General features: G+C 45.5%; 4 protein-coding genes across 6 annotated transcripts in view; 3 read left to right on the top strand and 1 right to left on the bottom strand.

The window, feature by feature from the left end:
- HDAC6 (histone deacetylase 6) overlaps positions 1 to 12,802 on the top strand; it is a 48,156-nt gene extending 35,354 nt beyond the window's left edge. The window contains exons 19-30 of the mRNA XM_065446396.2: positions 1,047 to 1,115; positions 1,284 to 1,410; positions 3,280 to 3,345; positions 3,411 to 3,470; positions 4,003 to 4,092; positions 5,036 to 5,139; positions 5,996 to 6,063; positions 6,764 to 6,803; positions 8,541 to 8,601; positions 9,143 to 9,292; positions 11,164 to 11,292; positions 12,696 to 12,802. Coding sequence (XP_065302468.1) covers positions 1,047 to 1,115; positions 1,284 to 1,410; positions 3,280 to 3,345; positions 3,411 to 3,470; positions 4,003 to 4,092; positions 5,036 to 5,139; positions 5,996 to 6,063; positions 6,764 to 6,803; positions 8,541 to 8,601; positions 9,143 to 9,292; positions 11,164 to 11,292; positions 12,696 to 12,761 — 1,030 coding nt within the window. The 3' untranslated portion in view covers positions 12,762 to 12,802. The remainder of the gene's footprint in view (positions 1 to 1,046; positions 1,116 to 1,283; positions 1,411 to 3,279; positions 3,346 to 3,410; positions 3,471 to 4,002; positions 4,093 to 5,035; positions 5,140 to 5,995; positions 6,064 to 6,763; positions 6,804 to 8,540; positions 8,602 to 9,142; positions 9,293 to 11,163; positions 11,293 to 12,695) is intronic.
- A 1,485-nt stretch (positions 12,803 to 14,287) lies between these two features.
- The window catches only part of LOC135913759 (diphthine methyltransferase), a 14,833-nt gene continuing 1,513 nt past the window's right edge, over positions 14,288 to 27,607 (bottom strand). Inside the window, exons 1-7 of one of the 2 annotated variants that reach the window (XM_065446397.2) lie at positions 24,207 to 24,461; positions 22,530 to 22,774; positions 20,678 to 20,832; positions 19,786 to 19,855; positions 19,264 to 19,329; positions 17,220 to 17,398; positions 14,288 to 15,248 (exon numbers count right to left, since the gene is read on the bottom strand). In XM_065446397.2, the coding sequence (XP_065302469.1) occupies positions 15,106 to 15,248; positions 17,220 to 17,398; positions 19,264 to 19,329; positions 19,786 to 19,855; positions 20,678 to 20,832; positions 22,530 to 22,774; positions 24,207 to 24,320 (972 nt within the window). In that variant the 5' untranslated portion in view covers positions 24,321 to 24,461 and the 3' untranslated portion in view covers positions 14,288 to 15,105. Of the gene's footprint in view, positions 15,249 to 17,219; positions 17,399 to 19,263; positions 19,330 to 19,785; positions 19,856 to 20,677; positions 20,833 to 22,529; positions 22,775 to 24,206; positions 24,462 to 27,607 lie in introns of those variants that run through there. The other variant, XM_065446398.2, reaches the window with a different exon arrangement.
- LOC135913760 (uncharacterized) overlaps positions 24,649 to 27,607 on the top strand; it is a 22,663-nt gene continuing 19,704 nt past the window's right edge. Inside the window, exon 1 of one of the 2 annotated variants that reach the window (XM_065446399.2) lies at positions 24,649 to 25,058. In XM_065446399.2, coding sequence (XP_065302471.1) covers positions 25,019 to 25,058 — 40 coding nt within the window. In that variant the 5' untranslated portion in view covers positions 24,649 to 25,018. Of the gene's footprint in view, positions 25,059 to 26,604; positions 26,828 to 27,607 lie in introns of those variants that run through there. The other variant, XM_070523841.1, reaches the window with a different exon arrangement.
- On the top strand, positions 25,327 to 26,579 carry LOC135913761 (ADP-ribosylation factor-like protein 4C). Its single transcript, XM_065446401.2, has one exon. It carries the CDS (start codon positions 25,466 to 25,468, stop codon positions 26,069 to 26,071), a length of 606 nt encoding a protein of 201 aa, XP_065302473.1. The 5' UTR covers positions 25,327 to 25,465; the 3' UTR covers positions 26,072 to 26,579.

Here is a 27,607-nt window from a genome sequence, read left to right as displayed (position 1 = left end):
GACAGAAAACTTTTGAGCAGGCATGATGTGTAGTGATAGAAGGTAAAACTTGTGCTTGGCAGCAGGTGAAACAAAATTTTTTTCTTCACAAGATAATCTTTTTTTTTTAACTAAGCAGTAATTCAATGTTCTGGCAGGATAAAGGCCAACATATATTATCTTCACGAAAATTAAAAATGTCGACCGGACGTGCTTGTTCGATCTAATGTGGAATCGCCCATCTGCCATGAAAATACTTCCATTGTATCTGATATTCGTTATAAGCTTATACAGTGGAGCCCTGTTAATATTTTCCTCATTGTTGTGTCTTCCCAGCTGCTGCGTCACATTTTCGCGGTCCCGACCTAAAGCCCGTTGACTAATGTGTTGGGTTCCCGTTGCATAAGTCGCCATTCTGTAACCTTCGCGCATCCTGCATCGTATTCAAATGCAGCGGCGACGTAAATTTAGTGCTGCAGAGGCAAGTTCAAAAGTACAACAAATATGCGATTGTCAGTTCCGATAAGCGTGTCACAACAAAAGTGCAGTTTTTGCCAGCTCTTAAAGACGGCTTCGCCGCAATACAGTTGTGTTATGCGGTGAAACATATTAAGAGTAGATTGGGGTTACTGTCACAGAGCATTGTTCGTCTCCCTTAATTATGTGTGCGCACAGAGCAGGTTCTGACCTTGCTGTGGTGATTTGGGGCCTTCCTTGCTGTTAAGTTTCCCGGCTGTTAAGTCATTGTCTTTTGCTGTTCCTTGGAAAATGTACCATGGAGTGAAAGATCGGGCCAGTTAGTTATGCATTCTAAACTCAAAGCAGCGTGAACTAAAACATATGCACAAAGAAAGAGCCACACGGGGACAAGCTCTATCATAGGGGTTCTGTATTCATTGCATGCTAATATTGACTGGAAGATTTTTATATTTACTTCATTACATCTCGTAGTTCTTTCTACCCATCTTCGTTATATCGGTGTTTGACTGTGTCTGGTTCATTGTGTCGTTGTCCACTGTCTGGTGTAGAAGCTTTATGTGCATCTCCTAAGCGTATGTTTTCTTCAGAATACTGCTGCTGGACTGGGACGTGCACCATGGCAACGGAACGCAGCACGCCTTCTACGATGACCCCCGGTAGGTTCTTGCTCAACAGCGGACACCATTGTTGAGTGCAAATATTCAGCCTTGTCTCATGTCTGCGTGAAGTTAAAGTTGTCTTGGTGAAGTTGACCTTCGCTAGAATCCCGGTGACAGGTGTTTTAGCAGACTGCGGGTTCTCAAAGAGCAGTGTGGTTGGTGCAGGGTGCTGTACCTGTCGATCCACCGGTACGACAACGGCACATTTTTCCCGTGCCTCCCAGAAGGAGACTGTGGAGCCGTTGGCGAAGGTGCTGGCCAAGGTTTCAACATCAATGTGGCCTGGAATGAAGTGAGTCACTTTCTTCCTTGTGCACTTGGACTTGCAATGCAGCACAGTTTGCTTGTTGATTCGATCTCAGCCTAAAGCAAGGTTACTGAAAGTTTGTGAGGCCTCTCTTTGATAAAGCATGGAGCAGCAGAGTGATAACAGAAACTTTATCACTTCAGTTTTACTGTTTGTATGCATGCTTTATGACCTTGGCTTGATAAGATGGTGTTCTTGAGGTCATTGCGTACTTTGTTGGCTGTGGTAACTTGCGGCATTCCATTTGTCTTGGTGAAACGTCTGCTGGCTTTCTGCTAGAAACGCTGCACTCATTTTTTCAGCCCGGCACTAACAACAGTTTAGTGCATAACAAAACACCATTGGCAGCATTTCGTTGCCATGGACTGTGAGGGTGTTATTCTCAGCTAAATGCTTCTGGCAATAATTCTGTTCACTTTGTCATAATTGACTACCAGCATGGCGCTCCATTGTAGCATTTAGAGACTGCGATATCCATTTTTGGTACAGGGTTACGGAAGTTATGAGTTCCTAATACTTTGGTATTATTATTATTATTATTATTATTATTATTATTATTATTATTATTATTATTATTATTATTATTATTATTATTATTATAAGTTGTCGATCTTTGTTAATGTGTGTATGTTCTAAATCAACACTCTGCTTTCTAGAGTGGATAGAATTTACATTTCTCTCTCAAAATCAACAAACTTAATTTAAATCGGCCTGGTGGTTGTTTCATAAAAGCGCTTCTGCATTTTACCATATTTACTCGCATAATGATTGCACTCACGTAGTGATCGCACCCCTGAATTTTGTCGTCAAAATTCAATTTCTTTAGTTTCCCATGTAATGATCACACCCCGAACTTGTTGCAGCGATATGTCGTGTGCCAAGTCCAGCTAATAATGATCACGCTTACCATCTGTCGAATGCTACGTGAACGACTCTTCAAGACAAACCAAGCGGACTGCACGCAGCAAACATTCTTAAGTAGATGCCCCATTTCATTCCCTTGATCACTTTTCCGCACTTATGACAAAAAGAGGTACAACCAAACTTGTCTTTATTATGTGTAGGCTTTATGATGGTTGTGGCCAACAACAACAACAAAGGCGTCTTTCGACTCTTCTTTTCTGCACTCATGGTCACGCAACAAATCGCGAGCGGCAACGATAGTAGCTACATTTACACTGATATGTTAGAAGTGTACCCTTTTCATATGCCAATGCTTGTAAGACAGCTAAAATATTCGCCCACCCTTAGCCACAGTTTCCGCAGCATGCCGGCGTAGAAACTGCGGCAGCATGGCGCAGTTTCTATGTCACTGGCAGCTAAGTGCGCCCATCTGTTTCTGTCCCCTCAAAGTGGACGTGGCTACGTTATTGCCGCAAACTTTCCGATAATAACGATATTATTCATAACTGATACGGAAGAAACTGTTTCAATGCACGTAATGTACTCACGAGAAGAAAAAGAAATCACGTTCGGTGCGTTCGGCTTGCTCCGCCGGCCGCCATTCTTGTTTTGTGTCTCGCACTACACACAGCGGCAGCGGGCTATTTGTTGACCTGTTGTCATCCCGCAGCAAATGCGGGATGAAAAAAGATTTTTTTCCCTTTCGCGGGAAATTTAACCCGCGTAATGATCGCACCCCTGAATTTGCGTCATTTTTTTTTTACAAGGAAGTGCGATTATTATGCGAGTGGATGCGGTACATGTATTTGAATAGGGAAATTGAAGTTGGCTAAAGCATCCTCTCAAACCCCCCCAATTTAATTCAAATTTAACAGCCCCAAGTTTGACTAGCAAGCCAGCATGCTCTAAGCAGCACTGCACTTCACTGACTGAAGCCTCGCTAACGCGCAGGAGGGAATGTCAGACGGTGACTACCTGACGGCCTTCTTCCAGCTGGTGCTGCCCGTTGCCTATGCGGTGAGTTGCCGGGGGTAACATTGCAGTGTGACCCTGCTGCACACACTTCACTGCGTCTCTTGCAGTACAATCCCGAGCTAGTCCTGGTGTCCTGTGGCTTCGACAGTTGCGTCGGGGACCCGCTGGTGAGTGGAGCACATTTCGCTCATCGTTGAATGTAAGGTTGCCGCACGAATTGACAGTTGACCCTTCCCTTGCCAAGCACGAGTCTCGCTCAACCAGGCATTCTCTCCAAAATATGTCAGTGATGAGTCTAGCTTGTCTAGGGATTTCCTTTTGTCTACTGAGTACCACGGATGTGTGGATGTTGTTTCATTATATTGGTGTGAATGGCTGTCCTACTATATGGCACGAGCTTCCCAGAAAATGTGACTTTTTGAGGGTGTAGTTGGCGGCATTGAAGCAAAAGTGATAAAAAAAAGATGAATGGTAAACATTAGGCAAGCAAGATAAACAGTAAGTCTTTGCGAGTTACAGGGTGGGTACACACACAAAAATGGACGCACTTGGGATTTGCTCAGGATCTGAGGGATTTGCTGTAATTAGTAGTTCGACAGCACATAGGGGGCGCCGAATGTTAATGCTGCACCAAAGTACAGAAGAGCGTTTGGGAGGGGGCATTGTCCGGCTGGTGATCACTACGGTGACGGGGTGCAGGGATACTGTCGGGTGACGGCCGAGGCATACGCCCAGCTGACACATCTGCTGCTGCCCTTGGCTCGAGGCCGTGTCATCCTCGCGCTCGAGGTGAGTTAAGGAGCGGCCATGATGCTTGTAGGCAACCTTGTTTTCGTGGCAGCTTTTCTTTTTGCTTTCTTCTTTTCTTTCTTTACTTTTCTTTCTTTTATGCCAGTTTTGGAACATACACTATCATGAGCAACAAGACCAAAAGCTGGGCGTATTGGTATGGATCCATGCTCGAAAACGAAACAGCATAATAAACAAATGGATGCAGAAAAAAAGTAGAGGTTCCAGATGCTGAATGTCATTTTGTGGGACTGAAATAAAAGACCAGCTCGGTAGAAATTCGATTCATATGAAGCATATCTATTATTAAAAGAGTACCAACACATATATATTAAGTTATATAGGGCATTTTAACGCTATCCAGTATTTTTTCTAGCGTTTTGAGGGTTTTGATTTTTATGTAGCGCAAAAAAAAATGACAAGTCCAAATGATAAGATTTGGGTGGAACACTGAATTATTATCTGAGTTCTGACTACAACTGAGATATTAACTTGCTGTGATAGGTAACTAGATATTGTGCAATACTGGTCGCTTTCTATACATTCACATGAAAGGTAGGAGCACATTGTGCTATTAATTAATATAAATTGGGCACACCAACTCTGTGTTTCCTGTTTATATGCAGTCTTTTGCTTGTTGCCAAAAGGCTGTTAATGACTTTCTTAGTCAGCTAAGAGAAAGAGGACCTTTAAGGCTTTAATTAGGCACAGCAGAACCTTAACATGAAAAATCCGGGAAAATACATAAATTAATTCAAATTTTTATGACTTCAATTCAGCATTTCCTGCCTAGTACATAACAGACAAATAAGGTGGACTATGAGCACACTAAAAATGAGCTAGCTTTTTCATTAAGAAGTAATCAATCAGGAAATGTGGTTCACTGCCCACAACAAGAAACGTTATGACTTTTGCTTGTCCTAAATGGCTATATCCGGCTCAGGGCGGCTACAACCTGTCCAAGCTTCCTTCTGCTGTCTGCCACTGCGTCAGCGCCCTCCTGGGACAACGTCCGCCTCAGCTGCGATCCTCTGCCCCTTGTCCAAGGCAAGCGGTGTCCTAGGGCTCCGCACTGGAGTTGCACTGGGTTCGCACAGCGTGCACTAGGTGCAGGCAATGCCACTTCGTAACAGAAGCATGCAAGTGTCTGGATTGCAAGCCTTTGCTTAGACCACTGCACAGATTTATGTAGAGTTGCTCGTCATAGAAGGCTAGCTTCGTAAACGAGTTTCTCGCACAGTTGACCTCGGTGTAACAAGCACGGACATGAAGAATTAGCGGCTGCAACTGGACATTATCTTTCGTCCTGTCAATTTCCCGTTTTTCTTGCCTAGCCCACGCTGCAATTGTGTTTTCTGCAAGCCAGCTGTCATTTACATAGAAAAGAAAGCTTTCCTCAGGAGTTAACAAAGGCTTTGGTTTAAAGTGCCGTAATTCCATTGGCCATTGACACTTAACGAATTGCTATGATAATTTGACGTAATAGTATCAGGAAAGCACTTTCACACAGCTGGGCTGTTTGGTGCACATAGGAACAATTACGTTAAATGCTAAAATATGTGCCTGTGTGAAGGTCTTCATTCTGAACACTCTTCTCAGTTGTGTAATGCGTTAGATCCACGTAATGTGCTTTTGCACACGTATTGGAGGCAGTTGATGTTTTGCACGTGTTTGGCGCAAGCGCTCCGAACGGCCACCTTTTCATGCTGCAGATTTAAAACGTCGAGAGATTGCGTTTACAGCTTACGACTACCGTGCGCATACTGAAAGAGTGCTTCGTATTGATTAGTAACAAGGGGCTTTCTTGCTTAATGGTTTGAACGAGCAAAATCAGGTCCGATTGCTGTTAAGACACAATGAGAAAACAAAGATGCATGTTGAGCCTGTGCCATGTTCTTTCCAGTGCAGTGCAGTCCATTAGGCGAACCCTGGCCGCCCACCGGAGCTACTGGCCCTGTCTCCGCTACTCTGGTCAGTCGGTGTGCCCTCTGCTTGCTTGCGGAAATGAGAAAGCGCGAGGAAAAACACCCGGGCTGATATAAGACGGCTAGATGGGACAAGTGTTTCTAACTCGTTCTATTTATCCTCTGTCCTGTATTATTACGGCAAAGCCTTCTCTGTAGAATTGGTCGTGTTTTGATGCTGCGATTGGTGGTTCGATTGGGTTACTGCAGCGGTCACCTTTTTTTTTTTTACGGTCACCTATTTCGAGTTAGAGTGCATGGGACAGGACAAATGGAAGGAAACGGGCGAGTTGCATACTTTCAACTAAATTTTATTCCAGATGTGACCATATATAAATGTCTTTTTTTAATCTAATCATTAGTTTTAAAAAGTTATTGATGCTATGAAATTTTGGACAGATTTGTATCACCAGTTTGATCACCAGGCGAGGATTAATTTGCCATTCATTGAAGGCAAAAGGTGTAGGCCCAAACTGGAGCTTGAACACATCTGGTGAGCTTGTTTCACTCCTGAAAACAAGAAAAATGGCAGAAAGAAGTTATTACTTTTTTGCTGGTTGTTTTCCCGACGAAGAGCGTCTTAAGTAAGGCTTCATCCTCCATTTGCTGAACAGGCATAGCGGGACTACACTCGCTTGTCTGCACGTATAGTCATAGTCACTAGCCGTGGTGACAGTCATAGTCTCATAGTTGGTGTTGCATTACAGGTTATGACCTGCCATCAGAGGAGTGGCTGGCATCCAATGGGTGAGCATGCTACTATCTTTTAAGTCTTCCTTAAGAAAGATGATGTCCAACCAGCATGCAGAAAGTAAAAATAGACAGGACAGATGGCAGTATGCAGTCTTTTTCTACTTTCCATGTTGCCACTTTTCGTGTTCTTGCACTGTGTTCCTTCCGTGTTTCTGTCTTAAAGCGAACAGCTTTCTTTGTCTATTTTTCATCCACTGCTGCAGCCCAGTGGCTATAGTGTTGCACTGCCGAGAGAGCTCATGGCTTCAATACCGCTGGCTACATTGCGATGGGGCAGAATGCAAGAATGCTTGCGTACTTAGGTTTAGGTACACGTTAAGAGAACCCTGGGTAGTTGAAATTGATCTGGACTCCCCCACTACAGCATGCTTCATAATCAGATGGTGGTCTAAGTGTGGAAAACCAGTAAAACTCCAGGATTTAATGCATTTTGGTCGTTGCCCCCGTTCTCGGGGTTGGTGGCCGCACTTTCTCCACTGATAGGACGAGGAAAGGGCAGCCACAGAGGTGGATGGACAGAAAGTGGGTCATCGAAGGAGAGACGCAACTCTCTTCTGACAGTGTTAGTTGTTAGTTAGTTGTAGGTGTTAGTTGCTAGACCTACCAGGGAGGCACTGGCATCAACGGCCAGAGTTTTGTAAACTTTGCGGTTCGGCGACTCGGCAAGAGCTGTTGCAATCAGTGTGACAGAAAAGGAACAAAAGTTGGAAAAGTTGCCGAATGCTCAACGTCAGCAGAAGGCTGCCATGACATATTTTGGAAAAAAAAAAAAATTAAAAGAGCAGAATTTTTTTACACCTACATATTTTGCGCCACTTTTTTTTCTACGAAACGTGATACTAGGGATGCCTGTCGCATTTTATTTTACTGTTCTTGACGAAAAAAACAAATGGCAGAAGTAGTCGCGTATAATTTAGTTGTCGGAATTACAAGAAACGACGCATACTACACCCACGTGCGAAAATTTCAGAAAGGTCACGACGAGTCATCACGTCATCGGCAGTTAAGGGGTTAAAAGACAATTATTGTAATTGTCTGTAATTGTCTGTAATTATTGTATTGTAATTATTGACTGTAATTCAATCATTTTACCTTCTGCATTCGCAGAAGCTTCCATTTATTGTCTCATCATTCCTTTGCTGCAGGACTGAAATTTCGATGTATTGAAATTGCATACAAACACACTTTGTTGTATTGAGGTTCTAATTACATGGTGTTCTATGAACAAGAGGTTATGAAAAGTTCAATACTTTGTTATATGGAGAAGTTCGTTACTCTGGAATTCGTTATATGAATGCTTAACTGTATAGTGCGAGCTATCATGTTACTGCTCCACATTTTGAGTGAAACTGCAACTTTTTTTAAAGTCTTCTCTCTTTCCATCTCCCTATGTTTCTGTCCCTTCCTTACTGAAAAAGCTTGGAAGGCATTGCGATCCTTCTCGTAGCAGTTGTCAGCTTGCTCCTTTCTTTCTTTTCCTTTCCGTTTATTGTTCGTATGTTTTGAAACAAACAAAAATCCATCCTGTAACACCAGCAACACAGTGGGACACTATTCTTGGAAGCCAGCAATGCTGACCTTGCGGTGCTTGTCCTGTGTACGTCTGTTCATGTTGTCATCATTTTCCAGCATTGATTACAAGTGCGCATTCACTCGTACTATCCCAACGTTCTACATTACCTCAGCTTCATTAATGCTTCCTTTGTGTGCGTGTGTTTGCATCCTCTCCAGCCTCGTACCTGATGGCGAGCCAACGTTGAACCTGGAAGGTCTGAGCCTCGAGGACAACGAGGTGAGACTGCATGGTCGTGATAGCGCTGTTGGTGAACTTTCATACCAACGAAAAGTTCAAACTGGATCAAGCTTTTAATGGCGTGCATTGCACCAGATACTGGCGATACTGGTGGAGGGGGGGAAGGAGTGCTGAGAACGTCTACGAGAAAATCTAGATACATACTAACATTTCATCTAGTGATCCGGATTTTATACTCTGCTAATCCATTGATCCAGATTCAGAATAAATAAGTAGAATGAAAGTGCAGGAAACGTTAAGGACAAAGTCTAGATATTGTATTCATTTAGTGATTCAGATGATTTGCTAGTCTAGTCACCTGTGCACATGGCTAACCAAAATTTTTATTCACTTCGTTTATAACGGATAACTTGCGGTGTCGGCTTACTGTCTGGCTTCATTATAGCAATGTGCTACTCTTTTGAAATAAAACATGGCCAACCAAACTCTACATACGTCAAATTTGATGATTCATTATAGTACCACCCACATTCACTGTTTGGAAATTTCACAGCACTACACTTATCAATGTGGTGAACAGGAGGCGCCATTCTGCATCCAACCAGAGACATGGTGCCCACACCTGGAAGGCCTGCCCCCTCTGCCACCGGCGGGCCTGTGCGACCCCCGCAGCCCTTGCATGACGTGCGGGGTGCGCCGTGAGGCCTGGACCTGCCTCCACTGTTTCAAGGTGCGTTTGACCGATGCCTTTGGCCCACAGAGCAGGCGTTTCATCCTTTTTTGAAGTTTGGGAGGTTTCTCCGGAAGCCCGTGTTATAAGAACGAAATGGGGCACTACCAGTACCTGTGGCATGCAGGCATAAAAAAAAACAAAAAAACGCACCACTGCCTTTGGCATATAAGTCACCGGAAGCGCTGCTAACAGTTTTGTTCTTTCACTCTCGGACGACGAGCTGAGTGCATCAAGAAACTTGGGTGTCTTCTTCGCTGAAGTAGCTGAACACTTGATCTTCAAAATAGCTCACTTCATTGCTGAAGTCGTCTCTTCTCTTCAGCGACAAAGCCAACAAAACTTGAGCTGCTGGTGGCACCATATTTAAAGACCCTTGTTGCCAAGCCATTTTACTTTGTTTGCGAAAATAAGCTTGCTCCTGCCTGCACTGCTCCATGGAATGAGTGCTATTATCTACTAGAGGCTCAACAAAGCACTCAAACAATGTCAGCCCGCCCATGGTATTAAAAGAAAATTGAAAGTACTGTCAACAAGCTTCGCTCGTCATTGCCCATTTTTACCAGAAACCTATGGACGAACTGAGCTCGTCTATGGCACAGAATGGGTTAAACTCGGGTCAATCAGTCGGCTTTCTGTATCAGGACTTCCAGATATTTTTGTCATTTTTGTTACATATATGCGATGATCATGCTAGGTATCAGTCGTGCTGCATTGTATTCCAGCATGTGCACTTCGGGATAATTATTTTTACCATGGAAGAAGTAGCCCTCACTCCTGTGTATTCAACCCAAGGAGTTCCCAAATTTCTCTTCCGTCAGGCAACTTCCTCGTTTGTCAAAGGAAGCGCGCTTCTTTCAGGCTGAGCTTGCAATATTGGACAGAGATGCATAGGACCTTAGGAGTGGTTGCGCTACGTTTGTTATTCAGATCACAAAATTCGAGGGTATCTATAAAGTGGTACTGACAGGAAAATCTTGTCCTTCTTTCTTTTTGTGCTGTTCTTTCATGTGGCCTTCGGCTCCTTAATTACAATACAGAGCCCCAATACCACGAGCTCGCTACAAATAATTACAGCAAATTTTCTGCGACCAGCTCATAATGTGTGCCAAGCACAGCATATATAGTCTTAATTTTTTTGCCCAAAGCCATGCTGCACTCCTCACACATTCTCAATGTGTCACATAAAAGGTGCTGTAATTAATTATTTGTGGCACTCGAGAAATTTAGGCTTTGTGCCTTAATTATGGAGTCAGCAGGTACCTATAAAAGCAAAGAAATATACAAAATAAACATGCAGGATACAATATTTTCTTCTCAATACTCAGTCCTTTGGGAGGGTAAAAAGTTATCTTGAACCTTCCACAAGGAGGTCCCTTTAGCCTAACTGTACTTCAAGACATTTAGCTTAAGGTATACAGACACAAGAAAAATGACGGGATGTAAGCTGTGGACTTTCTTGTGTCTGTCTGTCTCTTACGATACGTTTTTTTCTTGGAACTGTGAACTGACTGGCCTAATAAGGAACTGCTAAATTCAGGTGCGGCTTTAGGACATGAATATCCCATGAATGTGACAGAGGGGTCACGGGAACTACAAAAAAGCTGCAACATGGTGCTATTTGGTATTGCATCTTGTAGTGGGAAAAGAGCGTGAGAAACAAGGACTGACTGAGGCGGCACAAAACATGAGCATTGTGTTGGAGATGATCAGCAGTACCTAAACAAGGGAAGCCTCAGTGTGGAACTACTGTTTTGGCACAGGAATATGTTGTCTTCACCGCTTATAAAGCAAAAAAATGATAATAAAAGCGATGACATAAGGAAGTGCTAGAACAGAGATGCAAATGTGCGTCATCACCTTTCGTGCAGGTGTTCTGTAGTCGCTACGTGAATGGCCACATGGTGACTCATCATGACGAAACGCAGCACCCTCTGGTGCTGAGCTACTCGGACCTGTCTGTCTGGTGCTATGGCTGCAACTTCTACATTACGAATCCGGTACGTGTTCCCACACATGCCCGACACCGCGATGTCAGCTGCTTCAGTCGATCACTGGATTTTCTCACTTACCAGATTTCTTGAGCTGCTCGCACCATAAATTCGAGAAGGTTGAGAAGCAAAGTGGAGGTTCGAGTTGTTTGCAGATGTAGCCTTCGGGTCTGACTTCACGGCAGTAAGGAGTGCATTTCCACGATATTGGACCTGAAAGCAAGCTCTGCAAATAGCTCACATTAATGAAGGTGCTGATGGCAGGGCACACAAAACATGATTGTCTTTTGGGCTCTCCTCTGTGCTAACAATGTTACCAGGTTACTCGTTTAAAGATTTGAAGACGGTTATATGCAGTTATATGTGCAATCGAAACATGCAATGTTTTTATTCTTTTCTCGGTGGTAGTATGAAGTGCAATTGGGTTGTATACACAGAAATACGGTGAATATTTGCTGTTGCACCACGACTCCACTGTACATGTGTGCAGAGCTGTCAACAGTGTGCATGCCCATGTTGTTTTGGGGTGTCTAGCCTGAAACCAGCAGTATGGGTGCCAGGTCTTGCTAGTGAAATGTATCAATGGACAAATCGGCAATATTAAGTTACTCTTGGTAGGCAAGCCCCACATCTCCCAGTTAGTTTTCTGCCATTGCTCTAATAATAATTCAAGTGCAGACTATGCAGCCATATCTAAACTGACTTGGGAGTAAATGTTAAGACTGCGCCGTCTTTTTTGGTGCAGTCAGCTCCTATGATTCGACCCTTGCGGGGCCCACCAGATTTGGTTGAATTATACGAAAGGTTGAATGAACAAATGGTGGCAAAACTAACCAATCCAAATCTTTTTTATTGCTTGGAGTGGTCTGTTCAACGCGGTATTGATATAACTACACATCTCATCGGTCAGTGGCCCGTAGACCTCAACGTTATCGTTGACGCTGCCAAAATGCTCAAAAGACACGTCACCCAAGGCGTAGTGCATGTCGTCATCGAAGTTGCAGGACAGGTTGCTGCCATCACCGTCGTCGCCTAGGGAAGCAGTAGCACCGTCTACTATATATCTTGTTTCCAAACTTTTTTTGTGACTGCCACGCGAATGAATAAGGTGCTGGTTTGGGTTGAAGCACCATGTTTTCACATTCGAAGTAAAAGTCTTCCTTCCATACCAATCTATGGTTTCTCGTCAGGGCTTTCTAGTGCATTCAAATTAAGCGAAAAGCTGAAATAACCGAGGTTTAATTAATGGGAGTCAACTGTACTAATGTTTGAACTGTTCCAAAGGTCAGTTGTGATGTTTTGGTGTAGGCGAAATTTTTCCGTTTTTCCCGTGGGGTCACTTCATGGTGTGTTTGCATTGCACGTGTGGGAAATGAGGGGCCTGACTGTTCGCACTGTCCTATCGTTTGCAGGTCCTACAGGCCGCCAAAGAAGATGCCTACCTGAAGAAGTTCGGCACTGTTGAATTTGTTGTGTGATTGCAGAGATTGTTGTGTGCAGTAAATATTTCTACTACTAAGCAAGACCTTGTGCTCCAATTGTCCGTGTTAAGCACCGGCGTGTCATGTGCCCCTGCCTTTTGCAAATGTACTTTCTTTGAGGGGCATATTTAGAAAGTCGACTACTGTATTTACTCAGTTGTAATGCAGACCAGACGAATCCAATGAATACCCGCCATGTGGAGTAGTGGCTTTGGCATTGCTTTGCTAAGCCCGAGTGCACGAGATCAAATTCTGGCCCTGGTGAGCCACATTTTTAATGGGGGGGGGGGGGCAAAATGCAGAAACACACGTATACGATGCATCGAGTGCACATTTTTAAGAACCCCGGGCATTCAAAATGAATTCGGAGTCCTCGACTACAACATGCCTCATAATCATATTGTTGTATTGGCACGTAAAAGCCCGGAATTTAATTTTTTCATTTATGGGGATGAAAAATTAGATGCCCTCAACTTTGACGTGCAACCCGATTTTCATACTTGAAAAAAATTACAAATGCAATGCCCTTCATTGTTCACTCACTGATTCTTTAATGTGAGAATGGTTTGTTCTAACTTGGATGAAGAAATTTTATTGCATCCGATCTACAGTGGACTGGGCATGATACACCTGTCACTGTCGGAGGAGTCTTCTTATCACCATCAATGACCTACCCAGAGCATCTCATCTTTGGTGCTGTCTATAGCGTTTGACTATGGAATGTGTTTACAGCCAAGGGATGAGGGCAGCAGGAAATTAGGTGGGGCGATGAAATTCAGAAATTGGCATGCACTAGTTGAAATCGGCCAGCACAAGACAGGAGGGTAATTGGAGATCGCTGGGAGAGGCCTTCCTCCTGCAGTGGACGTAAACATAGGCTGATGATGTTGATGATATTTGAGATACCGCACTTCTTAAATGCCTTGCAGACCATAGAAGCCTGACGGAACTTATGGAGCAGTCACAAAGCTTCCACAGCTGCGGTAATGTCAATTGGATTACAGAAATTTCTAATGCCAACGACGACAGCTTGTCGCCATTGTAGTTTTGGTTTCGTACTCAGATCTAACACTCTTGCCTTTATTCTTACTCCCCTCTCCGAAGGAAGTGCATGACAATCGAGTGACTATGGCTATGGTAGCTTACTCTAGTGCGGAGGAAGTTGGGGCAAGGGGGTGGGAAGGGGGGGTGAGTGGAGGCAACTGCTGACGACCAACTCTGTTGGTGGCTGAAGCCGCCAGTCTGTACGTACACAAAATCTGTTGTTGTTGTTGTACGTACACAAAATCTGTACACAAAATCTGTACACAAAATATACAATAAGAAAGGTACAATAGTTGCCTGGCTAACACAGCTACCAACATAAATGCATAGATGTGCTGAAAATGGTTTGGGCCTGCAACAGAACTAGAACCATAACAAAAAGCGAAAACTCTTTTGTGTTTATGACAATGCAACAGAAAAAGACAAAAGAGAAGAATGCACAGCCAAGCCATCAGGCATTATAAAAATTAAATCTGGTTTATTCGTTGTTCTTCAACGAGCTTTATACACTCAAAAGGCCGGGACTGGTCCCGCCAAATTCGGCATGGTTGGCAACCCTAGCTGTGTGGCTCTGTTGTAGTTGTGGCTGACCAGCTTTACACCAAAGGTGGAAACAAACACCACAGCTGCAGCAGCAGCATTGGTTTCACAAACTTGACATTTTGTTTGCCTCATGTTTTTCATTTCGCTGCGAGGTTTGTGCCACCATTTACTGTGTGGCGCGGCCTGTTGGCAGTAGTATGCCTGCTTGGCCCCTGTTTGTGTTCCACAGGTAATAAATAAGGCACGCATTTAGCAATAATGGAGGTACAAGGGACTTTTTTTTTTTTAAATATGTACAAGGTGTTTCTGCTTCTGTTAAGTAATTTTTTGTAAGCACATTTTACTGAGAAAGTGGCAGTGACTCTTGAGAGAGTGCTGGAGTGGTATTCTCAAGCGATCACTTTCAGGGATACAATCACCTTTGCGAGATATTGCGTGACTTGGCACTAGACGTGTCGGCTATCTTCATCTCGCTAACTCGTTATCTTCGTCTGGTGCCAGGAACGCTGTCGGCTGTGTATGCATCCAGTGCGGAGTTGTGTGAAATCTTGCGAAAGTGATCGTATCCCCAAAAGTGATGGCTCGAGAATATCGCCTCTGGCATTGACTGCCACGTTAACAGAGGCGTAAAAAAATAAAAACATTAGCAAAGAAGCCAGGAAAATGCAAGAACACAACAATGTTCTGCTCGGGCAGCTTGTGGTTAATTGGTTGCTCCTAATCTGGTAACGCTGCGTAATTTGTGGCACAGCCGTCACTCCCGGAGGGTGTCGTGCCGCCACAGCGCCAGGTGCTTGTCGTAGAAGGAACATGACGCCAGAGTGTCCTCGCTTGCCCAGTCGATGCCATACACCATGGACTGGTGGCCACCATAGGCGCACACAATCTTCAGGGCATCTGCATGGCCATAATTGTTCGGGACTGAAACTCTGCAAGTGGACTTGAAAACCAGCTTAAGAGCAAACATTAACTGGCACATCACTGATGCTACCTTTAAGGTTTATGGTACATAAACGAATCAATCAAAGTTTAGAGACGCAATGTCGGAGCATCAGCTGTTGTATAAATGTCATATTTTACCATTGAAGGGACTAATACACAGTTAAGAACAAAGCAAAGACACAGGCAGTCATCATTTATGCCTCTATCATTATGTTCTTTATTGTGTATTCACCTTTCCTGCAGAAATTGTGTCCTTCGTCAAATACCAACTAGGCCAAGGACAAGACCTGTTTGAAGATTATCTGTCATGTCACAGGTGACACTAGTGTATTGCCTTGAAAATGTACGTTGGCAATGCGCCTTTGAAACGCCTGTTATTGCACTCACTGAGCCATCACAGTTTCCCTGACATTGCGTAATGATTACCTCTTGGCAGATGCTGCCTCGATAGCAAGTAGAGGCACCACTTACTCCGTGTCTGTATCCTAAAAGGAGATGCAAACTTAGAGAACAGGTTGTTTGCTGTCTTTCGACCGAAGCTGAGACCTGCTGCTTTCATTGCATTCTGTGAGAGAACAGTGACAATGAAGTGTGATGCTAACTACAAAGTGGCTACCTGGGCTAGTTGGTGATACATGTTGACAGTAAATGGCATGAAAAGAAAAAAAAAACATAGGGACAAAAAGCAATCGGACTGGACAAGTGCTAACTTCCAACTTACGAAATTTGCCGAATGCAAATTTGGCAAATGCAAATACATACACATGCGTGGGGCGATCTACATGAAACCTATTTGCAACGAGAAAGAAAAAACAAGAAAAAGAGCCAACAAAAAGCAAAAGAGTGAAAACTTAGACAATCGCAGACGCCAGCTGCGCAAGGTGGAGGCATGCACAGCGGGCATTTGATTGTCTAAACTGCTGCTTTTTGGTTTTTGTTGGCTCTTATTCTTTTTCATTTTCTTTCTCGTTGCAAGTTGGTTTCTTGTAAATATTTCCGCGCATGTGTATATATTCGCATTACTGTCAATAAATTTCGCCAGTTGGAAGTCGGTGCTTGTCCTGTCTGGTTGCTTTTCGATACTGATTTCTTTTTTTGTACCATTTACTATCTGCTAACTACACCCAGCTGTGGCCTGAATTAGGCTAGCTGACCATAGGCACAGCCCTAGGCGAGTGCAAGAGAGTTTTAAAACTGCACCTATGACTCACCTGGATCACATAGCTTTTACCACTCAACTAGTTTAAAAGGGGAAAGACAACATTTGAACTGAGGGAATGATAGGGCAGTTCATCAGTCATCATCAGTCTGTTATCCTGTGTGTTAGATGAAGGCCTTGTAGCGAAAATACTGGCATCAGGCAGACACCCAGGCCTCTGACTGAATCTTCATCTTGCAGCTATTGAGTGAGCCAGCACCTATGGCCACTGTTCATGCTTGGCGCACCTTCCCTTTTGTTATTTGCAACAGGCCTCTCCCAGCGACATCCAAAATTACCTTGGTCTTTGCATCAACCAACTCCATCCTATGGCTGTGAATTTCCTAATCTCATCACATCATCTTATTTTCTGCAGTTTTTGAAACTAGCACTGTCACATGCACCTTCCCTTTCCCTCACGCCCATTCTGTTTTACTCTAATAGACTGCTCAGCAATCTGTCCTACGTGTTACATGGCTTGCCCAAATACCTGCCCATATATATATATATATATACACACACACTGTCCTCGGCCTTCTCTCAGGTTTCCTTTGTTGTCCTCCAAGTTTTGGACTTGCAGGTTAGCAGCAGTTACATATCTCTTCAATGATATCTGTAAGCTGCCGGCCATAGCTTGGTAGAGCCTGCCATATGAACCACCCAGTTCACTCGCTCAATGGCCCAGTCCTAATCACAAGATATAGTTCAAACTGCGGTGGGAGTCCTACCTGCAGTGCTGTGAGCGAGCACGCACGCTCCTCCATGCATTGCAGCAACAGCCAGCAACTGCTGCTGATGCGCAAGGCCCGTTCTCCAGCGAAGCCGCCAGACACCGCCCCCTGCTTGGCCCTCGGCCAAAGGCTTGGAGAAGTTCCGTGTGTCCCACAGCAGCACTTGCTCATCATAGCTGCACGTGACGTGGCCACACATTTGGTTATGCCAATGCTCAATATTGTCGTGGTGGCATTTTCATTACGTGAATAACTTCCAATGCGCGCGGCCGACATTGTGTAAAACAAAGGAGAATCGCTGCAGTGGTAAAGAGAAAAATAGGGTGGACTGTATCAGTACATTAAGCTTCTACAATACCAAGAAATGTCACTTTTACCATGATGGAAAGCTTTATAAAGCCAGAAAAGATGCAATAACGAAAGACTGGTGGAAACAACCCCTTGCAGTTTCTGCCTTGAAATCGTGGATTTTGATGGCGTCTGTTCAAGCCTAGCTACCCCTTGATAAGTGAAGGTGAACTACATTGTGCAGTCAAACCACAATATAAATAACATGGATATAACGAACTATTGGGTATAACAAAGTAAAAAATCGCCTGGTTATTAGTGTAACAGGTACGTGCTTATAACGAATAAAGCACATAACGAATCCGTTTTTGTGTTGGATGGGACTTCGTTATAAGGAGGTTCGACTGTATTGTAAAGGTAATGAAGACTGAACACCAAGTTTTGACAATGTTAACTGCCTCGCGATGGCCCAAACTTAAAAAAATACTTTGAAATTCGTTGTGTCGCACTGACATGCTGACGCTGAAGTTCCGGCGTGAAATTCAAGAAATAGGAGTCTGGCCTTCATTTACTCTTCTCATAATAAACCTCTTGCCTGTGCAAGAAAATAATTTGTAGGTCTAAATTGATATAGTGTCCCTCTAAAGTGTCCACTGCAGCAGCACTTTTTGAAGTCTCAATTCCTGTGTGCCATGACCTGCCGGTGGGTCACTTGTCACATTCCTCAGGTGTGTCTTGCTTGACCCACCGGTGATTTGCCAGGGAGGTGTGCTCCTTTGAAATTTTCTCGAGCTGGAGGGAGATGGAGTCGCGATGCACTGGATCAAAAGGAACAAGAATTTTTCCTCCTTGTGGATTTCTCGCTAAGATGTTGCTTACACACTGCGGGAAAACCCTGCAGAGCTACACAGCGGGAATAAATGCTGTGGCCTACACTGCAGCAAAAGGTTGAAGGGATATGGACATAACATTTCTGACTTTGTCATTTTATGTGAAGGAGTCAAAGCCTCTGAACCTTGGAAAAAAATATTGGAAAGTGTTCGAGTGGTCTAAATAATTTACTATAATAATTGTTTCTAGAACAAGTTTCGCATTCAGTATCCAGGAGGTGAATGCATCATGGCGTCGTGACACACTGGTTTGCTTCACTCCTGTGATCGCTTCAGCTGCCACACACAAGCGCAGCTAGAAGCCAACAAATTTCTGCCATTTGTCATGATGTCATAATGCGAATGGTGCCAGGTCCAGCATTTGAAGGCCAGCTCTAGCATCAAATCAAAACATCTCAAAGGTGTTTCTGAACCTTCGTACTTCCGTGAACTGCATGGTAGAGTTTCAAAAAGTTTTGAAGATCAGCACTTTATTAAGGCCCCTTATAGTGGGGATGCCAGATTTTTGGAGATACCAGAACCATTTAGCTGGTTTGCTGGTACGCATGAATGCAACACTCGTGCAAGTTGCAGAATGTAGACTGTTTCCTTCACTGAACGTAGAATGCTTCCCTCGCTGAGGGAAGCATCCTACATTAGCACAGTGTGAGGGTGCGTCCACATTACTTTATCGTCTTGCAACCAATTTGCTTGTGACCTGGCAAGGCGTGCTTATCAAAAATATTAAATGTACGCTTCTTTTTAGTGCCTCAGTGCGTGAAATCTGAGCGGAGCATAAGGAGACACTCTGCTAAAGCTTTCCCGCAACTTGCACCTGCGCGAAGGCTTCACGGACATGCTCGGATTTGGTGGGAGAAGCTTACCTGCCCGACGCCAGCACGTGACCCTGGTTGGGATGTGGCGCGATGGCTGTCACTCCCATGGTGTGCCTGCAACCAGGTTGAGCCTCAATGTGACCGTATTTCGCATGTTTAGGCTCTCCCTGCACCGGTGTCTTAAGTGGAGAGAGGAGGTTTGGGGTTGCCACAGAGATTTGTACAAAATTTACTAGAGGGAACTAGTAAATTTACTAACAGTATTTAGAGCAAGCAATGCTGTGGACGTGTTATGTGGCACAACAGCGTCATGTGCGCAGCAAAACCTGTTTTGTTTTGTTGCTCATTAGATTTGTTATAATTTAGCTAAGCAATCGACGATCTGCACCAATGTGAAAACATATGACAATGTGATTACAGAAGCCAAGGTAACGTATGAGTTGGTGACAAGCTATCTATGAAATTAATTGTGCATTCGTGAACAGCCGCAGACTAGCAACGGATGACAGACTGGCTGCCTGATCCACTACAATAACCTGCACACTAGTGCGCGAGGCTTGTTTCGGCTACCTGCGCAACGTGCGGACAGCCTGCACAGGGCTTCGCTCGTCCCAGCAGCAGAATCGGCAGTCATCACCTCCTGCATCACAACGAAAGCAAAAAAAAAGGGCCCACTGTTATAAGGATAACTTCGAAGCTCCCTCTCCTCTCTAAGTACATGTGAACAGAGAAATCATTTTTCTCTGAAACCACTGCACCACTTTTGATGAGGTTTACTGCATTTGAAAGAAAAAGTTAAAATCTAGTGACTGTAGCTAGTATGTCTTTTTCTTTGGGCCATCAACTGTTGCGCAAACATTTTTGAAGAATTGCTTAAGGACTCAAGCACCAATTTTTCAACTCTAACTCGACGATAAATAATATCACAATTCTGTAAACTGCAGCTAATAAGCCATTTAAAGCGGACAAAATTGATGTAATATACACCGCTCCAAAATATAGCTGTAATCTGCGAGTAGTGAGCAGAACCTTTGCAGAACACTTGTAAATAATTTAACTTTTTCACATAAGTTGTAAACTCTCATCAAATTTGTTCACTTCAGATGCTATATAAGAAGCAGTTCACAGAACTGTGCTATCTGTTCTGTGCAGAGCTATGAATTTGTAAACATTGTTTTTTGTTTTTTACTTGCCAAATTTAGGCAATTTTTGTCAAAAATTCAAGGCCTTAACTCAAAAATCTGCTTCCTACATACGGTCGGGTTCAGCTTTCTCTCAAGTGCAATGAGTTTCATTCTAATCGGTTCAGCACTTGTCTGATGAGATCCTTTCGGCATTTGATGTGTATACGAATAGGGGACCTGAAGTTGGCCCCGAGCTAAGCTTCCTCTTAAGCCTACAACATAGGCCAAGTAATTGCAGAGTCTGCCAACGTCTCGAGAGGCCTGTGCAACATGCGTACCGGTGTAGAAGACGTGCGGCTGTGCGGCATCCCAGGCAACGCTCCAAGCTTCAAAGTTGTGGCACTGGATCTCCGCCATGGACTCCAAGGAAGCCGAGCCACAGCTCAGTATCGAGACAGACCCGTTGGAGCAGCTTGCAGCCAATTTGTCTCCCCTGCGTTGGACGACGCCAACTTAGAAGGGCTGTTGCCATCGTTGCAATCAACACAAAGTCTATGCTCTCTGTGGTTTGGCTGCCAGCTGAATAATACAGGATACAAAGTTGTTAAAGTGATCTGCCACTGCAAGGCAGGCAGATCGGAAGCAAATGAAATTGGGAGGCACAAACACAAAGACGGCGTTCTTTGTTTTGTACAATTACAATCGCCAGCATCAGTTTACAGACTTTGGTATTGCAAAATCTGACAGTTGATACTCTATTTGTCTACTTCTAAGAGTGTGCATTGTTTCTAAACTTTCCCTCTTTCTTTTAGATACAATTGAAAATATGAATCAGGCGACATTGTTTGAATCCTTTCGGATTGTGCAACCTATTGCTTTCTGTTTCAAACGAAATAGACTTGCTCATAAGACGTCCAGTCACACAAGCCAACATTTGGCTTGTGGATAGATAAACATAATTATTTTTTCGCACACACATAATGACCACAGAAGTAAAGAGCTGGCTGGCTCCTTGAAAGTATTCCTGAAAGTATCTATCAAAAGTGCAGCTTGTAGCCACTGTGGCATGTTTCTAAGCACAGTTGTCTGTGGTTGTTCAACCTGTTCCTTCAGTATAGTAGGGCTAGCCAAGATTTCCAGCGGACTAGTTGCCTCCAGTGTTTTTCCAATTGCACCAGTTCTGAAACTTCCACTTCAAAATCCTAGCACCCTCCGAGCATCAATCTGCAGGGACAACTGGTGCAGTAATACAGTAACAGTAACAGTAAGCTATACAGTAACAGTAAGCTAACTTGACGTGCCACCAGTGGGTGATAAAACAAAACTCTACTTCTATGTGCCATTGCTAATTACCTGCTAAAATGCACTTGAAATGGCAAATCTGGCTGAAAAAGAAAAGCAGCTGATTGGAAATGCTGTTTACATTGTTGTTCTTGCTATGTGTTCATAGACCTGCTTCATTTTCTTCATTCTATGGTGCCCGAGAAAGCGGTGCATTATAAGGTCCATATTCCAATTTGCCTGCTCTTCATGAAGTCGCATACCATTTTTCTCATCCAATGCAGAAGCCATGCATTTCGCTATCTATTTTTCCAGTGCAACATAGCACTGTATGCAAGTCGCCATTTGTTTGGCCTGGGGCTGTGTTCTGAAACGATCGCTTTCGGCAACACTATCGCCTTGGCTACGATTGCGCCATTGGCGTGCACTGATTGGCTGTTTTAGCAACATTAGAGGAGCTGATTGGCTGATTTAGCACTACGTAATCCGATTTTGCCCAACCAGCCAATCACCGTGCACCTGATGACGATACCATCACCAAGGCGATATTGCGAGTGCATCATTTCAGAATACGTCCCCTGGTGCAGTCATAGTGCAAAATGACTTCGTGGCACTCCTCGTGGGAAAGGTTGAGGGCAGGGTTTATGCCAAGTGACGGGCCAACTCGGTGCAAATGCAGAACTGGCACCAAACTGCAGTGAAACTGTTCACAAAGTTCTGGATGAGTCAAATGGTCCTTTGGGTATTTTCATCGTCCATAGGTGAGGCAACAATGAACATACACCCACTCTTTTTCACCTATCACGCTGCTTGGATTATGAAATGTGAAGTCCATGGGGACTTCTAAAGCTGGTGACTGAAGAGCTCTCTCTGGTTGCCTCGTGAGTGGATGAGCGGGAAAGGACTGACCCCGGTGCCCAAGCCACAGCCAGTGCCAGGCAGTCTGCGGCCTGACAAGAAGCCTCTGGTTCCAGCCGTTCCTTGCGCAGCTGGCATAGCCGCACTGAGCCATCGGAGAAGGCGCCTGCCAGTATGTTGTCCTTCCACTTGACATCGAGCGCTCCTGGCAGAGAGCCAGAATGGCACAACAGCTGCACGTCTGCTCCTCCATGCCACTGGAAGGTAGTCAAGGCGCCGTGGCGCTCGCCTGCCTCCTGTAAAACAAATGACGCAAGCTATTTGTAGCTGGAACCAGTGGGATGGAATATCTATCTTTGCAAAAGGTATATCGACCAGAAAAAGAGACACAAGGACAGACTTGTGACTTGGCATTCCAACGTTTGCCAAGACACGCAATATAGCAGAACTTACGATAGTGGAAAGACATTTCGCCAGTGTCTCGGCATGTCGTGCCCATAATTCCACTTCTAACGTGGCGGCCCTGAGCAGGCTTTCTGCCAACAAATGTTTTTGAATGTGAAACTATCTCTGACACAGATGGGTCTCATCCAACATACCCTTGCCTAAAATTTTGTCACTCGCGTCATGCCATTTGCTCAACCGTCGAAGGTGAATTAGCGTATGACGAAGAAAACGAGTATGCAAACCGCTTCCGTTATCTACGCCACACCATGTATTCTCTGAAAACTGCTCGGCTAAAGTGGCAACTGGTACTGGACAGAGTGGAGTGAAGGGGTACGTGATTATCTAGAATGTCTCGTTACTCAAAACCATTAATGGGTCACTGTATGCAATTAAAACAGAAACATTTTCCTCTACTTTTTTTCCTTGGCGACTTCAATGTTGGTACTAAACGTCCATTTCATTCTCTTCTGTCGCACATCTTTTTTGTGCTCCCTTATCAGGTATTGACCAATCCGCAACGCAGCACACTTGTAAATTGGGCCTTGCTGGCACAATTTTTCATGGGAATCCGATTCATAGGAAACAGTCAAAGCCTGCCGTGAAAACATAATGGAAGTGTGTAGTTGAGAATATGCAGGAAAAAAAAACTGCAAAATTGGATTGAAGCACCAGAAATTGTAGAACACGGACACAGAAAGAAACAAACAGACGTGGACGTAAATGCAGCTACGTCCACATCTGTTCGTTCCTCTCGGTGTCTGTGTTCTACAATTTCTGCTGCTACAATCCTCAAAGAATGAACGAACTAGCTCAGTTCAACACCCCTTTCATCAAAATGAAATAGCCATAAATTGTCAGGTTTAACGACTCAAAACTGCACTGCGAGTTATAAAGGTGGAAGGCTCTGGATTAATTTTAAGTTTCTGGGTGGGCTTTAATCTAGGTACACAAGCGTTTTCGCAATTCACCCCCATGGAAATCGAACTCGCGATCTAGATCTCGAGCTCAGCAGCAGCCACTGAGCCATGGACTGCTGCATACGTACATGCCGTGAGCCAATCAAAGAAAGGCCACTGCAGTGTGAAAATTACTCGTGATTTGCCCGCGCCATCCAATCGCATGGCGTCCTTGTTCTGTCGGGCGGCCAATCACAAACCACTTCTGCGCGCGACATTTTAAATTTGACTCCCGGTAAGGTGACGGTGTTCTGGCTGTGATCTACGGAGATATCCGTCAAAAACACCAGCAGAAAACGTGCACTGTGAGGCGTATGTGACTTACTTCATCCAACTTGTACATCCCAACGACGAACAATTCGGGTCTAACTGGGCAGAACTCGACGCAGTCAGCCGGCAGACCGAGGTCCGTGGACCACAGCTTAGCCGGTTTCACCATGACCGCAGAGACGGCAGTTTTAGATGTTTACGATGATTGCGAAAATCGGAAGTGTCCACTGTAAACAACTTCAAACGACCACATAAACGCGCAGGTGGAAACCAAACAAGGGGGCAAAACCACGTGCACCATGTGTATCCATGTGGTCCGTGCAGCTGTCTTGGTAAGCCGTCTACTGATTGGTCAAATTAAAAAGACCTACCGCACAATGAAAAAAAAGTGCTTTTTACTGCTTGTCGCGTTATCTGTGAGTAAAGGAGTAAACTAAAATACTGAAGTTTTACCTTGCTTTAACATTCTTTATGTATACATTCTTATAAGTAGGTGACGCTTATGTCTGGAAACTCCAAAAGTAAAACACAGGGAATTGGCTCTGTTAAAAGTAAAATTTAACTACTAGTGCGATTTAAAAACTACATTGCCATCGTCTGCTCGCTCCGCATAGTTTTCCATACTATTGAGAAACTCTATGGCATCGAAGACCGATGTAATGGAGAATCTATGAACTCTACGTGCGTTGAACAGACTAGTGCAATCGAGTTGTTGGGTGTCAGAAAGCGCAAACACAAACTAATGCCCCACATTTTACCTTCACTTGTGTAAAACGGCACTTTTGAGAATATTGCCAAACGACTGTGAGTCATCAGGTCTACTTGTAGTGTCGCGTGCCTACATATAATTATTGTATTTTCGCTCTCATGTTCAGCGAAATCATTTGCAAGCCCTTCGAAAATGTCGGTGAGTCATGGAGTTTCCTTCCTCCATGCGGCGCGCGCACGCGCTTTTTTGCCTAGTTTTCCTTATTCTGGTAAAGTGTACGAATGTTTGTATGCGTGCACTGTACTGCGTATGCTCAAACGAACTTCTGATTAATCCACGTCGCCCGCAAATTCTACAATTCTCGAGTTACGAATTCTCGTTCGGCCTCGATTGAGGGCACGCGAGAAGACTCATTAGCGGGAGGAGCGCGCGCGCGTCTTCGGCGTCTGGCCACCGTGGCGGCCGCCTGCCGTGCTGCTGTCATGGCGGCCGTGCGATCGGGGTGGAGTACTGTCGCTGGTGAAATCGTCGCGAGACGCGATTGCCGTCGGGCGGGGATGCAGCGGGGCCGCCGCGGCTATGGCGGCCACTAAGCAAGCACTGCCATGGGCTCGGCGATGGGCAAGGGCGCCGCCTCGCTGCTGGACAGCCTGCCGCCCAACCAGTCGCTTCACGTCGTGATGCTGGGCCTCGACTCTGCGGGCAAGACCACCGCTCTGTACAGGCTGAAGTTCGACCAGTATCTCAACACGGTGCCCACGATCGGCTTCAACTGCGAGAAGATCAAGGGCACCTCGGGACGCGCCAAGGGCACCAGCTTCCTCATCTGGGACGTGGGAGGTCAGGACAAACTGCGCCCGCTCTGGCGCTCCTACACCCGCTGCACCGACGGCGTCGTGTTCGTGCTCGACTCGGTCGACGAGGAGCGCATGGAAGAAGCACGCCTCGAGCTGCAGCGCGTGGCGCGCGAGAACCCGGGCGTGCCTGTCCTTGTGCTAGCCAACAAGCAGGACCTGCCCGGCGCCAAGGAGCCTCGCGTCATCGAGCGATTGCTCGGCCTGCACGAACTGTCAGCCAGTCACCTGTGGCACGTTCAGCCGGCCTGCGCCATCATCGGCGAAGGGCTGGACGACGGCCTCGAACGGCTCTACGACATGATCGTGCGTCGGCGGCGCCTTGCCAAGCAGGCAAAGCGCAAGCCGCGGTCCTAAAAAAGAAAAATTGAGCCCTGTGGACTCGCCGAGGTTGAATGTGCGTGTGTGTGTGCGTATGTCTATTTTACGGCCTCCGCTGCTGCTGCCCTCCAGTGACGCTGCGTACTGTTGCGTGCATGCCGCAGCGGCGCGGCCTCGCTTGATCCGTCGTTAATATTTACCTCGCAGGGTGGCGCCACCCGACCAGAGTGCGCATAGCGACGGCAGGCTTGCCCGACAAAGAAAAGAACAAGAAAGAAAGACGCCGCGTCCCGTCACCGTGCTCTAGTTTTTTTGTCTTCGTGATGGTGTGCGCGCGTTCCAAAAGTGTTCCTGTTTCTTTTATTGTTTTTTGTTCTCCCCTCCCGACCCCGTGGTAGTAGTCATGTTCATCGTTTCCCGGGGCGGGCGACGAGCTTCTTCCGCTGCCGGTCGGCGATCGCTGCTCGAATTCGACGCGTGTGTATGTGTTGTACGCACAATTAACGCCACGCCGCCGCAATAAAGAAAAAAACGAAAACGGAAACCTCGGTGGCCATTGATTTCTCACTCTCTTCCGCACCGAGCTCTCAGAAATGTCTTGGGATCACGTGCTGTGCCAGCCTGTGGTCGGTCGTTATGGTGATAGGGGGGGACAACAGAAACTCCGTAACCCCCCCTCCTCCGTAACGGCCGCATGTCTCGGTCCATTCCACGCTGCCTGCGGCGCATACCGTGTTGTGTGGTGCCTATCAACAGGTTCGGGCGCGGGCTTCGCCTCTGCTTGCATCGCCGGTGAGGATGCGCAGCGGTTGATTGCGACACACACTCTCGCTAATCGCGTGCACCCAACTGCAGCGCGCTTTTACTTGCTCGACCGCGCTTTGCACGTGCCTTCTGCCTCTACAGATTGCGGTAGTTGTGTGCACACTTCGAAGCAGACGTGCGTTTAGTGCAACCGAATGTGAGTGGCCGTGGGCGGATGCTCGCCTAGCTGACATGGCACAGCGCGCGCATATATGTGTATGGGGGGTGGGGGTGGGGGGGGGCATTTGGAAAGAAGTTTATGCGGATGTCACACGGCGCACGTTCGATCGCGATCGAACCCGATCCGGATCGGGCTCGATTGCGATCGGCAGCCGTTGTGTGACACCGGCATTATATACGTGTGCGACCCATTGTGCGTTATACAGTCAAGCGCCTCTATACGACGAAATTACCGGTATAGCGAATGATTTCGCAAGCCCCAAGTACTTCGTTATATAGGAGTTCGCCTGTAATGGTGCATTGACTTAAGACCTTTTCAACGTTAATTCGGAAGACATTACGCAATATATCCATCCCGAATGGAAAATCGGATGCATGCAGAACTGTATATAGGTAAGCATATGCAGCATATATCGAAGTGCCAACCTTCCACGCGACGTTGCACCACGCAAAGCGGTTTCAGCGGCAAGGGACATCGTGAGGTATCGGTTACTTTCCCCAGATACATGGATAATGCTGCCTTCGCAAGCAGGCAATTTAAGGAACGACTATAAGCCTGAGCTATGTGTGAGGAAAATATACGGCCAG

The sequence above is a fragment of the Dermacentor albipictus genome, chromosome 8, assembly GCF_038994185.2.
Source record: "Dermacentor albipictus isolate Rhodes 1998 colony chromosome 8, USDA_Dalb.pri_finalv2, whole genome shotgun sequence".
Taxonomy (NCBI): domain Eukaryota; kingdom Metazoa; phylum Arthropoda; class Arachnida; order Ixodida; family Ixodidae; genus Dermacentor; species Dermacentor albipictus.
This window is presented reverse-complemented; position numbering and strand designations above follow the sequence as displayed.

What these genes read in the sequence shown, in the direction of transcription:
- LOC135913761 (XM_065446401.2), top strand. Translation starts at nt 25,466, where the DNA reads ATGGGCTCGGCGATGGGCAAGGGCGCCGCCTCGCTGCTGGACAGCCTG.